The following is a 15,785-nucleotide window of genomic DNA, read 5'->3' as shown; positions in this document are numbered from 1 at the left end:
GCATGCTGTACTGTACTGCTTTATGATGTAGAGCTCTACATTACCAGTAAGTGCCTGAAGTGAAAAAAAAATAAAGTGTCAGCTCTACAAGGTGGGCATGTTCGGGCTTGGGGGGACAACACTTGGGGGTACAGTGAGCCTACTTTACAAAAGAAGGATTACAGGTAATGAAATACATTGAACATAAACTATTGTATTACCTGTAAACTGGGCACTGAACAAAAGAAGTAGATTATACAGGAACCATAGAGGGAAGAGACTGAAATCATATCTGTTTTAATGTTGTAGGTTTCCACAGAGGACAAGGCATTTCCAGGATTATAAAATTGGCACAGGAAAGGGGATGTTTGATGTAGAAAGAAAAGTGATTACCTCAGTTTATTGAGCAACACATATTTATTCAGTGGTAGAACATCATGAGTCCTTGTGTATATTTTTTGTCAGACAAATGCGTCTCCATCAGACAGAACTGTTATTTTCCTGATATGACAAAGATTGCAGATGGATTAGCAGGGAATTAAAGACAGGCTTCCCTATTCACAATAAACGCTTTACTACTGGACTACAAATTATGTCAAACCCAAAGACTTGTAAAGTCAATCCCAAACCCTTAAAGGCTGTTATATATCAGGCAGTATACACACAAATTAAACTTATTTATAGGAGCATGTCAGAATTTGTTGTGCTATCTTGCTTTTACTGCACCATGCTGCTTACATTTAAATGATTTATTTTTAGCCTGGTTTGAATAAGTTTATAGGTATTATGTTGTATGGAAAACTGGTTTAAGATGGGAGCAGCAAAGATCTCAGTCTATCAGAGTATTTTACCAGCATCGGACAAGAGCATTGGGTTATTTTAAAACGTTTGCCCTTTAGGACTTGGCCTCTTTGTTGTCAACCATACAGTCTTTTCACAGAAACCCGACTTTACACAGGAACAAAGTTTAAATGGGTTGGCTTGGTCAGATAATTAGTGGGAGAACATGATAACATGAGTGTGTGATAACCCAAAGGGGTCAACTCTGTGTTAACTGATTTAGAGACTGTACCTAAATGAATAGTTCAGCTATTTTGAAATGGATAAAACGGTTCTTTTCTCTGTTTAAATGGTAATCAATCAACAATGAGAGGAAACAGGTTGATAAGTTTTCCGGTTGAAACTCATTTAGGTGTCACTTTTCTGTTAAAAAAACAGAAGACCTTCGACCTTGATATTCCACGACAATAGTGTGTTACTACATGAGGTGTGTCATACACAGAAAGATGCCGCATGTACAGCTAGATAACAAGTCCAGTCCAGTTCAAACACACAAACAAATCAAGATCAGTAATACAATCCCACCGTTCTGTGCAAAACATTGTCACGCAAGGACTTTTTTTTTAATTTTTATTTTTTTTGGAATATGTTTATCACCTACTCTAGCCCCTACAATGTGTTTCCACTATAGAGATAATAGACGTAAACTAAATACTTTGTGTTTCTATTATGCAGACGTGATGGACCACAGTGACCAAACTACACACATGGACCAACAAAGGTCACAGGCCTGACAGCACAAACCCACAATGCCGTGCCTTCCTTTGCCGAACCTCCAGGATAAAGAGGCAGATGGGGGAAGTAAAACAGAGAGATTCAAGAAGAACCATGAGGTAATACAGTATGAATATCTGACACAGTCATCTAAACTCCTGCTGCTTCTCCTTTCTCGCCACAACAACAGAGGCAATGTCCAATGTCTATCAGGAGTGAGTGTGTGAGAGTGCATCTTTAGATGGTGTGAACGAAAGTAACCCTATAGCCTGAAGATGTTGTTCTCTGGAAGAATTTGGTTTTTGGTTAAGTCTGGATGATCTCACCCCTCCATACAGGCAAACATCTGCTTAGATGAGTCAGCGAGGTTACTACAGTTAGCATCTGTGGGTTAAGAGTTGTTGAACTGGACGTTCAAGTTCACAATTGAGTGTTTTTTCTGCAGCATTTACCCCATCATCTAGTTCTGAATCAGAGTGCTATCAGCTGATTGTGGGAGGTGTGCGGACAGAGCTAAATGTCTGAGTAGGTCTGCCTTGTTTATAGCATCGTCTCACTGTAAGAAAGCGGTCACATGGTTTGATGCAGCAGCTCATGCATGTCCATCAAAAAAGTAACCTTGAGTCACATTCCCTCCTGCTGTCATTACCTGTACAATGCTAGGGTAAGCTAAGTGTATCCTTTTAGGCTAAAGGACAAAAGCCTCCTGTCTACCAAGGAGTTCAGAAACTTGGTTGGTTGGCAACATGTTCCTTAATGTTCACAAATATTTTATTTGTGTGAGTATTATTTTAAATCAACGTAAAGTACATCTAATTAAAGGATTAGCTAGACATTTTAGAAAATACGTTTGTTGGCTTTCTTGTAGAGACTTTGACTGATACTACTGTCATTACTGTGTATTAAAATGAAGCTACAGAACAAAGAGGGGGTGAACAGCTAGTCTGGCTCATAAGAGAAAAAAATGGGCCTACCAACACCTCTAAAGCTCACCAATTAAATAGTCCCAGACATAACCCTCTTTAAAATAACAACCTGACGTTTTTACACATAGTTTTTTTGAACAGAACCAACAATCATGATACAATGTATTGCTTAGGTGCTGCTTTTACCTCTGGACAGAGCCAGGCTAGCTGCTTCCCTTGTTTCCATTCTTCATATTAACTGTCAGGGTTCGTACGGGTGCTTGAAATCCTTGAAAATGCTTGAATTTTGATGTTGTGTTTTCAAGGTTTGAAAAGTGCTTACATTTTGGATAAAATGCTTGAAAATGCTTGAAATTGTAACTGTATTTCTTTCACGACAAATACCTATCTGACTGAAATAGTTTGATAATTAAATGGAGAAATAAAATGTTGGAGATCTTAAAATGAGACCTGCTCGCTTGTGTCTGTTTCCATATGTGACTCCGCCCCCTGTTCAGGTCCTATCCCCTGACCAATCGGCTATCCTAACCTTAACCACTCGAGGTAAAATGCCTAACCCCAACCAATCGTGCTGCTTCGTAGGGCGGGTCTTGGCGTGGCCATAGTGGGATTCGTAATATCGCCATCAGCAGGTTGTCGTTTCAATGAACATTGGCTGGAAGATGAAAAATACAAATTATGGATTAAACGGGGACAAACCCCACTAGTTGCCTCTTGTAAAGTCTGCAAAAAAGACGTGCAGCTTTTCACAATGGGCGAGTCTGCGCTCTCGAGTCACATGAAGGGTAAGACTTTTCATGTTAGCCAACCGAAGTAGCGCCTATTTGTTTACGCTAGTAACTGCTAGCTAGGAATTCGCAGGCTTAGTGACTGAGAGTACTTGGTGTGATAATGTAATGTTAGTGTAACCAAGGGTTTCTTATACTGTCTAGACTCAGGTCAAAGAGTATATAAGTTACTTTTTTTTTTTTTTTTTTTAAGGTTTATTTAGATAGGGACAGATACAAAAAAACATAGATAAACTTCAACAGTCATCTGATGTATGTATCATAGTGTTTTTAGCCGAAGCTAATTCTCAACACTTGTCCCTAGTAGGGCTTTTGGTTACAAATAAAAATACAGATTTACATTATTATTAAAAATACAATAAAGATGAAATAAAAAGAAATGAAATGAAAATGGAAGGAAAGTATACAATGAGAGCACATACTCTACATACAGTATACTTCTGGCTGTAAAATAAAGACACAGGCTTCCAATGCTGGAACCAAGACGGCACTGCACGTCTCACTTTATTCAACCCTGACACAGTCAAACGTCAGAAAATACAACACTTTATCCACTTCCGTTTTTCCCGTCACAATAAAAGCTCTATGTTAACTGTAACTTCCTCTTAAGGTTCAACTGACAGGTTACACAATAAAATACCTTACATTAGTATTGCATGTCTGTTATGGCACGTTCATTTGTGGAATATGCAGTGAACATAACCAAATTTACATCACAGTAATTGTAACGTTAACTACCCGCAAATTAAAACCTGCAAACGTTAGCCCAGGGCATAACAACAATCGTTGATTGCTGAACAGAAATCGTGTCAGATGGAGTGTCATACAACGATACAAGTAGCCTACTGTAAGGTTGAGGATGGCCTTATGCAATATTTACACTGCTTTATTCCAGTAGATAAATGTATATGTCTTGGCAATGAAATACATTTTTTTTGTCAGTCTTCTGGGTTAAAATGGAATTGCAGGTTGTTGTTGCACTGTCTCAGATTTTGTTCAAACCTTGTCTATATCAAGATTGTGTCCCAAAACCAAGACCTGTAAAAATATTTCTGTTCAAATCCTATGTATTCATATTTTCAGCCCTTGGAATTACCTCAGTTTTACAGCCTGAAAATCACAATATCTGGGAAGCAAGATTCGGACATTAATATAATGAAAAGTATTATTTATAGGCAGCCCAAACTTTGTAGGGTGGAAGACAAACGTGTCAATATGACTGAACTATTACAAGTTTGTATGGCATGCCCTGGATTTGGAAAAAAGTGTGAAAAGACTGACATTAAGGGTGGCATAAATTTTGAGCAAAATCTAAGAGGGTGCAGCACCTGTTTTCCTAAAGGTTATAATTCAGGGTTAGTGAAGTGAACCTGTCTAGTGATTTTGTTTGGGCTAATTGTTTTTACATTGACTCAGGCAGGTGAGATAGCAAGCAAAGTCTACTTAGACAGTGATACATTTTGAAAAATAAAACAAGTGTTTTGCTTAAATATCTGATCCTTCTGCTATTACGAAACACAATTTTGGCTGTTTATAGCATTATCTCTTTTAATGTGATTAAAAACACTATATAATAATTTTGACTATGTATTGGTATGTATTTTACGTTGGTGTAAGGTGCTGGAAAAAGTTTTAAAATGGACCTTGAAAGTGCTTGAAAAGTGCTTGAATTTTACCTTGGAAAAGGTGTACGAACCCTAAACTGTACTGACAGGAGAGTGGCATCCATCTTCATCTAACTCTCTCTGCAAAAAAATGCAAACTCATATCAAGACAAAATACTTGTAATAGAGTAGAGTAAGAAAACTACAAGAAAGGGGAAATAGTTGGGTCATTAATCCAGTGAAACTCAGTAAGCATTTATTTTTAATAGATCACGAAAGGTATTACATTTTTTTACATGCAGATTTGGTATATAACCAAAACCCTCACATAATCAGACATAATAAGAAATCAGAGCTGTGTGTGTGCTTGGAGGGTTCATGGTGAGCGTAGTCTGTGGCAGCTGGGGGCAGAACAGAGGAATGTTGTTTGCCACTGGGTAAGGCAGCGTGGGAGCGATCTGGCAGCAGGGATGGAGGCACGAAAGGAAGACTAAAAAAACAAGGTGGATGCAGGATGAAGCAGGATGTGTTTATGTGAACTTCTAGACTTGCAGAGACAAACCTGAACATGCCCCTTCCAAGACCCAAAACTAAATCTTACAGGGGCGTGGCGGGGGGCATTTGCAACCAGAACAAACAAGAAAGGATTTTATCCCTACTTATGTGGAACTAATATAGAAAGTGTCTTATAACTATCAAAAGTGAAATCCATGCATTGAAAATGTTGCCCATATCTGCACATGAATATATGCGATGAAGCTCTGTATGTTAGCCAGATGCCACTAATTCCTATCACCGATTCTTGTTTCATCCAGTCAAGTCCAGTGTTTTTTTATGTTTTCATGTATGAGACATTTGTGAATGTGTGAATTTGATGAAGTTCAAAAGAAAATAATTGTCAAAAATGTGTTTATATGAACAACATATGCTTGTATAGCTGATTAATCAGACCATTTAATTATCTAGGTGTGAGTAACCACATTGGACTCAGTGTTTCTAGTTTCCATTACCACATTTAACCACACTGTAATTGTTGTTTTTCATTTTTCTTCATTTTAAAATGAAGTAGATATACTGTTGTCATTTGCCTTAATTTGCAAGAAAAACATTTGGCATCCTCAAACCTTACCTAACACATTAAATAACATAACAGACTCACAAGTTTATGTTTGGCTTTTACTTTATTTCCATAATATAACAAGAACACAGTGTACTGTGACAGACCATGTTATTTATCTAATACTTTACTGTGTAAATGTCTGAAGACATCTTCAACTTTCAAAACTGTTGACTTTTTGTTGTCATATTGTTAAAACATGGATGTGTTCCTGGGATCTTTAGATGCAGGTTCTTTCTGTTAAACGGGAGAGGGAGGTTGACTTAGATGGCCTTGACAAAGTATTCGTAGAGGGAGGTGAGCTTGGCCTGGAGGTCCTGGGCATGGGGGTCCAGGTTTTCCCTCACCACATCAACGTAGGGGGCGGCCAATTCTTTCACCTGCTGGACTCTCTGAGTCAGCTCACCTTGCACCTTCTCGGTCACGGGCGCCACTCTCTCCTTGAAGTCACTCAGGTGCTGGTCCACCTTCAGCTTCAGGTCATCGGTGTAGGGGCCCAGCTGAGCCTGCAGATCCTTCACACTCTGCTCCAGGCTGGCCTTCAGCTCCTCGGTCTTCTCCTTCAGGGTGGTCCTCAGGGCCTCAGTGTCCATGGAGTCTGCGTAGGGGGCCAGCTCCTGTTTGAGCTGCTCCACTCTCTGCTGGATCTGGGCCTTCATGTCCTCGGTGTAGGGCTGCAGCTTGTCTTTGGCGGTGTTCAGCTCCTGGATCATACGCTCTCTCAGCACGTCGGTCTCAGTGGTGACTTTGACGATCAGGTCCTGGGCTGCAGGGGGAAGCTGCTCCTGCAGGGTGACTGCATACTTGCTGGCAACATCGGCACTCTCTGTCAGACGGGCACTGTACAAGAGAATGAGTTTTGTCTTTAGTTCATATTCTATCGAGGAGCAATTGCATGTCAGTTACCACTATCCATTATTAGTTTTTACTTCATTTGCATGGCAACAATGAGTCACACTGGTCTTTTCTGACCTACCTGACATCCTGTCCAAACTGAGACTTCCTGATCATCTGGAGTGTGTCATCTGCTGTCTCGGTGGCCTTGGCAACATAGTCCCAGAAGGCATCAGTCAGCACATCCAGCTGTGGCTTGGGTGCATCAGCATAGAAAAGGTTGGCATGACTGCCTGCTAGATAGACACAAGAACAGGTTGAAGAACAGTTGAGATTTAAGGCATTTATACTAGTACACATGTACCCTTAGCAAGGCTTGCAGTTATTTATCTCAAACATATTTTGTTATGCTAAAAAAGAATAATGATATTTTGCCATCATACTCACCACTGAAAAGGGCTACGATGAGCACAACGAGGACCTTCATGGTTCTTAGACCTTATAACAAGGAGATACAAAGCTGGTTAGCACAGCATGTTCACCAAGAAATATTTCTGAAATAAAAACCTCAGCTGCTATACTGAGCCAATTCTTCATCATCTTACCTGAGTTTGCGAGTGTATCTGCAAGTCCACTTGGCTGCGATGGTGTTCAACTGGTGTGATTCTGCAGCTTATATAGTAAGCCAGACTGTAATGATCCCAAAGTCCAGGGGGCTAGTGCCTTGCTGTCACCTTGCCTCACCCTGCTATCCTCACGACACCCTGTGCCATACAATCCACGCAGCACATACGCACAAGCTCATACTGTTAAACACACTAGTACATTATATTTTCTGCACATTCATATATCAGTGAATATCTGCCAGATACCAATTTTGTTTGCCTTACTTAGTGTATATGACCTAAATGTATGTGTGATTCATCAGTGTTAGAGTGTGACAAAATCCTTAAGTTGAACCTTAAATGAACCTTGTCCTCAGAAGCCTATGTGTAATCACTTAGCTGTTAGCTTTTAGTGGCCTCAGATAACTCTCTGCCAAGATAGACAAAACCTCTCTCCTTAATTTCTTTGTTGTCTAGTTTTGATTAGATGTACAGTGGTTGATTTATTGTCTCTATTAGCTTGACCTGTTGCCAGCTAACATCACAGTAAATCATAGTTCTAGTTTCTGTGTCAGTCATGTGTCAGTTTGGCCAAAGGTTAGCGGACCCAAACACTGTCAGCTTCTAAAGGACAAAGTAGCTGCTGTTTCACACCAGACATACCATAGTTCACTTCTCTGAAACCAATTTTGAAGAGCAGCATTTTAGTTACATGTATTTGGAAACATCCAACACAGTGTTAGCGTGTGAAACTAGAACATTTTATTGAAAAGACTTTGATCCTTTGATCCTGACAGTACTTCAAGACTTTCATACAGGTGTTCTGTCCTGCTTCTTTTGGTATTTTAAAATGTGCGTTCCAAGAAAGAAGTTTGATGAATGTAGATTTGTTAGATTCACATGAATATGCCCTTAGAATTTCTTTCAGCACCAGATCTTCCAAATCTATTGGGTGTTTTTGTTTACATTTGTCAGAGTAATTACGTAATTACGTAATAATTATATTATAAAAAAAATCTATCTATCTATCTATCTATCTATCTATCTATCTATCTATCTATCTATCATTTGTAACCAATCCTCCTTTCTTGTCCCTGTTGCGTTCTGAGTTTTCCTACTTGACTTCTTACTAGCCCTGCCGCCTGTCATATTTGTTTTGGTCTGTTGTTCGAAATATTCACAATGTTTTTAGGGCTATTTACTTAATCTGTCGGGGAGCATAGGAATCACGCCACCATCTTGTGTCCGCTGACCTGGAAGTCCCAATAGCTTAGTATTCTATACACTAAAAATGTATGCATAAAGGCTTTAGGCCTCCCACATGTTATTGTAGGCCCAGTTAAATAACACTTGTGTTATATCAATATATTAGGATATCCAAAATTTAAGACGATATCTAGCCTCATATATCGATGTCGATATAATATCGATATGTTGCCCAGCCCTACATTGAAGACCCCTGTTTTAGAGATAATTATGTCTGAACTGTTTCACTGCTATAAAATGAAGTCAAACCTCCAACAGAAGACCCTGAATCTAAAGAGTTTCTTGTTTACTGTCATCCAGGTTGTATACAGGGTATTCAGTGCATCAGATTTGAGTCTTCATTTTGTAGCTTTTTGCCCTTGTTGAGATTAAATTGAGCAGTTTTTTTTAACCATCAAATACAGTTTTTCAACAGATCTGACACCCTGTCATGTAAAAGAAAAATGTGCTTTTGTGTGATGTGTTCAGTCACTGTGAAGTGTTCAGAGGTTTGCTCCCCGTCTATGTAGTGCTTGAATGTCCCTGTCCTCATGAGGGAGATTTGTGTTACTTCAATAGTGCAAAAGTTGACAAAAAACCTTCTGTCTGGTAACTCTTTCTTCTTACAGCCCTTATCTATTTATGCCACCTTCTCAGTGAGAGTGACAACACTATGTGCTCTTAAATAGTTGCCCATCTTCCTGTTACTCTAAAAATAAATCTCAACATCTGCAATGAGTTCCAGTATGAAGGCCTGACATTTAAATGTGTCAGGAAAATACAGTAATATTTTTACAGCCAAATGGAAAATATTGTACTGCAAAAGTGCCTTTTTTACTGATTGACTCCTTACACAAAATTATACTTGCTGGATTCTGTAAAAAAGATTGCATTATGTATGATTATAGTAAGCCTCTTTTATAAGAACACTTAAAAAAAAAAAACATTGTAGTGCCATGTGCTCCTTTAATCACGTTGCTTAACCCTAATATAATACAAAGTCCACTAGTGTAAGCATACCAAGGGTATCTGGAGTTATCTGCAGCCTGTTAGCACACGTACAGCGTGGATAGTTAATTACTATTTCTGAAATGCTTTCTAGAGAGGGGTCAGAGGAGAACTAGTGCAAGGAGTAAGATGGGGTTAATAGTTATAAAATTCCCAAAAGCCACATAACGTCTGTATACTGTAAAAAAAAATTGTGTCAGTGTGTCTGCATGTAGCCTTAGCAGTCAGTGATAGTAGCCTAGAGAAGCAGCAGAAACAGGAAGAGAGCCATTGTGACAACATGGAAGGGACTCCTGGACTTTGGGCTCTTGACTACAACATGTGGCTTAGTATATATACATGGAAGCGCCAGTCTAATGCACTCGCAAACACGCTCAACTCTGAGGACACACAAGACAAAAGCAGGTGGGAATTACAATACATTTCAAAACAAATATAAATGTTACATTTTCAATGCAGCTTGAAAGTTAACTGGATCATAAATGTTTTTCAGCAAGACACAATCATGAAGGTGTTCATTGTATTGGCCGTTGCAGCGCTGTCTGGTAAGTTGCAAGCTTTTGGTTTTTGACTTGTCTTTACTATATTGGCAAAACTATACAGCATTGCTTCAGCAACTAAAAGCTGTCAAAATGAACTGAATGGCTGAAAAACTGCACTCTTCTCAAGCTGTTCTTGTTTCCATCCAACAGGCTGTCATGCCAACCTTTTCTATGCTGATGCACCCAAGCCACAGCTGGAAGTGCTGACTGATGCTTTCTGGGATTACATTGCCAAGGCCACCCAAACAGCTGATGACACCCTCCAGATGATCAGGAAATCACAGTTTGGACAGGAAGTCAAGTAAGTTGTGTGACACACATGACCATGGTGACTGGGCCTATTAGTGGCATATATCACATGTTGATTAAAATCAATATGGTATTGCACAAACTCCTGATGGTCCAACCATTACTTTGTCTGTCTTTTAGTGCTCGCCTAGCAGACAGCACTGACATAGCCAGCAAGTATGCAGTCACCCTGCAGGAGCAGCTTCCCCCGGCAGCCCAGGACCTGATGACCAAGATCACAGCAGAGGCTGAGGTGCTGAGAAATGTGCTGACCCAGGAGCTGAGCACTGTCAGGGACAAGCTGGAGCCCTACACCGAGGACATGAAGGCCCAGATCCAGCAGAAAGTGGAGCAGCTCAAACAAGAGCTGGCACCATATGCAGACTCCCTGGACTCTGAGGCCCTGAGGACCACCCTGATGCAGAAGAGCGAGGATCTAAAGACCAACTTGGAGCAGAGTGTGAAGGATCTGCAGGCTCAGCTGGGGCCCTACACCGATGACCTGAAGCTGAAGGTGGACCAGCACCTGCAGAACTTCCAAGATAGCGTGGCCCCCATGTCCGAGAAGGTCCAGATTGAGCTGAGTCAGAGAGCCAATCTGGTGAAACAGATGGTGGCCCCCTATGCTGAGGACCTGAGGGAAAAGCTGGACCCCTACGCTCAAGACCTTCAGGACCAACTCATGTCCCTCTACCAATCCTTTGTTGAAGACAAATAAGTCAACCTCCACACCTCCATCATTTATCAAGATGCTGGCCTTGTTTGGTCTACCTCTGTTTGAAGCCTGAAATAACAAAATTGCACTGTATACCAAATTAAACTAATATTTATTGCTTGACGCAAAGCAAACCATTGCACTTGTCCAAAATGTAAATACTAAGTTTTTATTGTGTGTTGTGAAGTAACTTTTTTGTAATTTCTGTAAGTTATAGAAAATAAAAAGATGAATCTGGAAAATATATATTTGTATTTGTAGTATTTTACAGAATATGTAAATCTACAATAAATCTAATCACACTTTTATTACAACATAATCTGTTTTATAGCACACAGTGTATTGGAAAGCCATCCTGAAAGTACACAGCACTAACAAAGTGGGATTATTATATAAACATATAGAGGGTCTACTATGATCACAAGCCACAGTGAGAAATGTGCTGTTTTTTTCCCAGGAGGCAACTAGTATTTCTCCTGTGTCTCAACATGTCCTGGCTCCTGTCACAGTTTTGCCTTCTTCTTTATCCAAAGGGCAGACTGTTCTTATTCTGGTACTTGTCAATGCTTGCCATGAAACTGCACCTTCCCGGTGTCAGCACTAAAATCAAGAAATGGCTCTGAGAATGACCAAGAGAGGCCTATACAAGTCAGTTTTGGATTCATCCCATTAGATTTCATATAAAACAAAAAGTGTGTTGCTCTAAAAATCTGATGCAATTTTAATTTATTCTATTTTAAAGTGACTTATTTGTTTTGATGGTGCTTTGAAAACTACAGCATTTTTTTTGTCATAAAAAACTAAAATTGTGCAACCTCTTATTAAATATACAACATAAAGCCTTATCCTCCCTCTATTGACAGTGCTAGCATCCAACGTGGAGGGTCAGAGTCCAATGACAATACTACATTTACACTCACATGCACACACACAATGCATATTTGTTCCCTGGTTACATCAAAACACACCGCAAAAACTGCACTGAAAAAATGTGTTAGTCATTTTTGAGATATCTATCTCAAGTAAAATCACTAATTATTAACTTTATCCTTGTGGGGATATTGAAGAGAGAGTGTCTTTGTTTGACAGAGAATAACTTGTTTTTGACTGATTCTTCATAAGGCCGCAGTGAGTAATAAACCATGCATTAATAGGAAAAAGCCTAAATGTGTACTTTTTCTATACTGTAAGTCCCTAGAGGTCAATTTGCCCTTTTTTAATTGCAGCATTTTAAAGTCCTACATTCAGTGAGACACAAACTATTCAAACTACTGCAAAGCTCTGTGTGACTTTACAAATGCTAATCTGTTCCCACATTTTCATGCTCTGGCCTGTTTTACGCCTGATTAGTACTTGTGTGGGCACCCAGAAGAACTATTCACACTGCAGTCAAAACAGCCAAAAGGCATTGTTAAGGCCTTGATCCTAACAGCCACTTTTACAGAAGGCCTAGTGTCCGTCCAATTTAAACTCTACGACACAGACCACTGAGAGGAGGGAGGCGTTGTTTGACACACACAAGTTTCTTTGAACAAGACCCATCTTGCTCTAATCACTGTAGTGACAAACAAAGGTTCAGTGTTGTTTTGATGTAGATAGGAGGTTGTTACAAGACTGTTGCTGCTGGTTTGATAAGCAGATCGGTGCCAGCGGAGATTAAATGGTTGTCTAGTGTCGATGGGTCATGGTAGATGCTCTCAGGCTGTTGTTTGCTCCACCTTGTTGTTCCCTATCAGCTGGTCTGGTTTCAGAACAGGATGGTTATGAGATGTTCTTGGGGAAGTGAATACCTTAAATATATTACAATCTAACAGCCCTATAAAAAATACGTGAAGCAGCACCATTGTAATGTTAAACCTACATTGCGTAATTTTTTGAGTTGATTCTTAGCAAAAAAACCTTTGTTCTTTCACAAATATGTACTCATTCATGTGTAATTACTTCCACCAACTAATCAAAGTATTCTCGTAAGCGTAGAATCTGACATTCAGAATCATTCAGAATACAGACGAGCGACTCGCTCAAATGACGGCAGCCATGTAGCGCCTCCATCTTTAAAATGCATTAGCCAAAGAGGGACATACCTCCGCCTTTCGCCCTCTTACACCTATTGGCACCGTGACGAATTCAAGAGAGAGATTACTCACCAGGGAAGCAAAAAAGAGAATTAAAAAAACAACCCGACAGGCAAAGCAACAAGACCAAAGTTAATATTGGAGTGGCTAGAACAGCTGCGTGTAAACGATGGAGAGAGCTATTTCGGGTTCAGCCACTGTAGGAGGAAGGGCTAGAAAGTAATATTCAGTTGATTGTCATATACAATTTCACTGCTAGATGGGAGAAATTCTTACAAAATGTAGCTTTAAGCCTGTACCTTCGCCCAAATATTTTCAATCTTGCCCAACATTACTGTCTTTAAAAGGCATGATGGGCCTCACTTTAAAGCTATCATATGAAACTAGATGATCTCAGGAATCCATTTGGTACCAACTAATTGCAAGTTTGTCAGGATAGGGGCTAAATAACACTCCATAGTTACGCTGAATTTAGGGGAACAGGAAAAACTGACATGGCCATTTTCACAGGGGTCCCTTGAATTCTCACCTCGATATTTGCATGAAAATTGATTCTTCTTCTAAAAAATGGCTATTACTGGAAAGCTGAGCCCAAACATATTCATTCACGTTAGTCCCCATAGTAGCCGTTTTATTGTAGTGAGATCATTTTTTGATACTTGACATCACTGTATAAATATTCTCTATATCTGTATATCTGTATTAGTGTCACATTAGCATGGGTCTGTCCGAGGTTTCTGCCTTAAGGAAGTTTTTCCTCACCACTCAAGGTTTCTGCCTAAAAGGAAGTTTTTCTCGACACTGTTGCACCAAATGCTTGCTCGTGGGAAATTGTTGGGTCTGTGTGAATTATAGAGTGTGGTCTAGACCTACTCTATCTGTAAAGTGTCATGATATAACTCTTGTTATGATTTGATACTATAAATAAAATTGAATTGAATTGAATTGAGTCCTATTGTTAATCATCGCAATGCTGTTGGATAGTGAATGTGTTTATAGGTCCGGCCATCTGGCAATGAACTCACACAACCTGCGGACTTTACTTAAAGCTCATCTCTTTGTTGTATTGCATTGGATATGTCAAAATTCAAGTAAGTAAAATTGCTTAAATATTGTTTGTGTTAGTATTACAATATCTAGAACATGTAAATAATTAGTGATTGTAGAATACATTTATCAAATTTATTTCTTAACGTGTTATGTCTGTGTTGCAATTCTACAAATCTGGGTGAGATTGGTACTCAAAAGAGCATGTGCACCTTACACATAACATGGGGGCATTGCACTGGTCACATGTTCACATGGGAAAAAATACTAAAATAAATATAATATCTTTGATAATTTACTATAACTAAGTTCTAAATGTGTTTTTGTTTTCTGTTATGATTGGAGTTCAAACCAGAATTGATCAAATTAATAAATAATTTCTGGTTGCAGTATTTGTATCAGTTGAAAAAATATATTGAACTGATCCTGAGCTTTTTTCTGGGCTTTGTTTAATTGTCTAAATAGCTGCATGTTGCAGGCAGAAACTGTTTCTGAAATGTTTTATGGGGGGATGCTTGCTGCATTGCTTGCTACATTCTCCCCTGGATGTAGGGATGTACATTTTCTGGGGTGATGCATGATTTGTTTTAGTATGCTAATTGGAGAGCATAATAGGCTAGTCAGACAGTATTAGGTGACTTTCCTGGAATGTGTTAATAGGATGAGAATAAATTTTCATTGGAATTATTTAGCCTGGAAAATATTTAGCTCTATAGCTAATCCTTTAGTTTATATACTGCAACATAATACTCACATGTATTATTTATACATATTTATTTTTACTTTTTCTGTTCCAGAATGCCACCAGCAAAGAGAGGTCTTCTATACCGTGTGCAGGATGTGATTGAAGCCATCCAGAATGGTGAGAATGATTTGGAGATGGAATTAGACGACACTAATGCAAGTGATGAAGAGGCAGATGAACATGCCGGTGAAGTGGATAAAGAGAACCAACAATCCACTGCCGGTGATCATGTGGACATCGAGCCACAACCAAACAAACTTGCAGCTAAATACAAGTTCCGCACGAAATCCTGCCACTGGTACATCTACATTTCCTGGCACACCATTATCCTCGCTGTGATCGCCTGGCTCCTCTGCAAAGCTCCCAATATTTCTAGGAAAGAGATACTTAACAGTATCAGTAGTACAGTAGTACAGAGACGCAACTAGAATCCTTTCTCATCCTGGTCAGAATGCATTTCTGCTATTTACCGTTTTTAATATTTTTAATATTTCACTATTTATAATATTTTTGACATGTATCTTAATTGATTTTGTTCTAATCCAATTCAGGGAAACACAACTCTCAACACACCAAAGAGAGGGCGACCATCTTTAGTCATTGGGAGTCCAGTAACACAGATGGTGACACAAGGAGTCCTTTGAAGGCTCAGAAGAGACCATTCTAATGTGATGGGAGTCCGCCAAATGGGGTGACAGCCAAGAGGTCATCTG

The 15,785-nt window shown here is 39.4% G+C and overlaps 2 protein-coding genes across 3 annotated transcripts; one reads left to right on the top strand and one right to left on the bottom strand.

The window, feature by feature from the left end:
• Positions 1-6,013: 6,013 nt before the first annotated feature.
• Positions 6,014-7,609, bottom strand: LOC116042665 (apolipoprotein A-I-like). 2 transcript variants are annotated; one of them, XM_031288954.2, is made up of 4 exons: positions 7,408-7,609; positions 7,250-7,300; positions 6,945-7,098; positions 6,014-6,808 (listed from the first exon to the last, which is right to left on the bottom strand). In XM_031288954.2, the coding sequence occupies exons 2-4, from the start codon at positions 7,287-7,289 to the stop codon at positions 6,232-6,234; spliced, it is 771 nt and encodes a 256-aa protein (XP_031144814.1). In that variant the 5' UTR covers positions 7,290-7,300; positions 7,408-7,609; the 3' UTR covers positions 6,014-6,231. The 2 variants fall into 2 exon arrangements, with proteins under 2 accessions (XP_031144814.1, XP_031144823.1); XM_031288963.2 differs by having other exon boundaries at positions 6,945-7,095; positions 7,408-7,493.
• Positions 7,610-9,984: 2,375 nt separating this feature from the next.
• Positions 9,985-11,447, top strand: LOC116042678 (apolipoprotein A-I-like). The gene is made up of 4 exons (XM_031288976.1): positions 9,985-10,065; positions 10,154-10,205; positions 10,353-10,503; positions 10,632-11,447. The coding sequence occupies exons 2-4, from the start codon at positions 10,166-10,168 to the stop codon at positions 11,206-11,208; spliced, it is 768 nt and encodes a 255-aa protein (XP_031144836.1). The 5' UTR covers positions 9,985-10,065; positions 10,154-10,165; the 3' UTR covers positions 11,209-11,447.
• The last annotated feature ends 4,338 nt before the right edge of the window (positions 11,448-15,785 follow it).

Source organism: Sander lucioperca, chromosome 10 (assembly GCF_008315115.2).
Source record: "Sander lucioperca isolate FBNREF2018 chromosome 10, SLUC_FBN_1.2, whole genome shotgun sequence".
Classification (NCBI taxonomy): Eukaryota; Metazoa; Chordata; class Actinopteri; order Perciformes; family Percidae; genus Sander; species Sander lucioperca.
The sequence above is the reverse complement of the archived record's forward strand: the minus strand, read 5'-3'. Positions and strand labels throughout refer to the sequence as shown.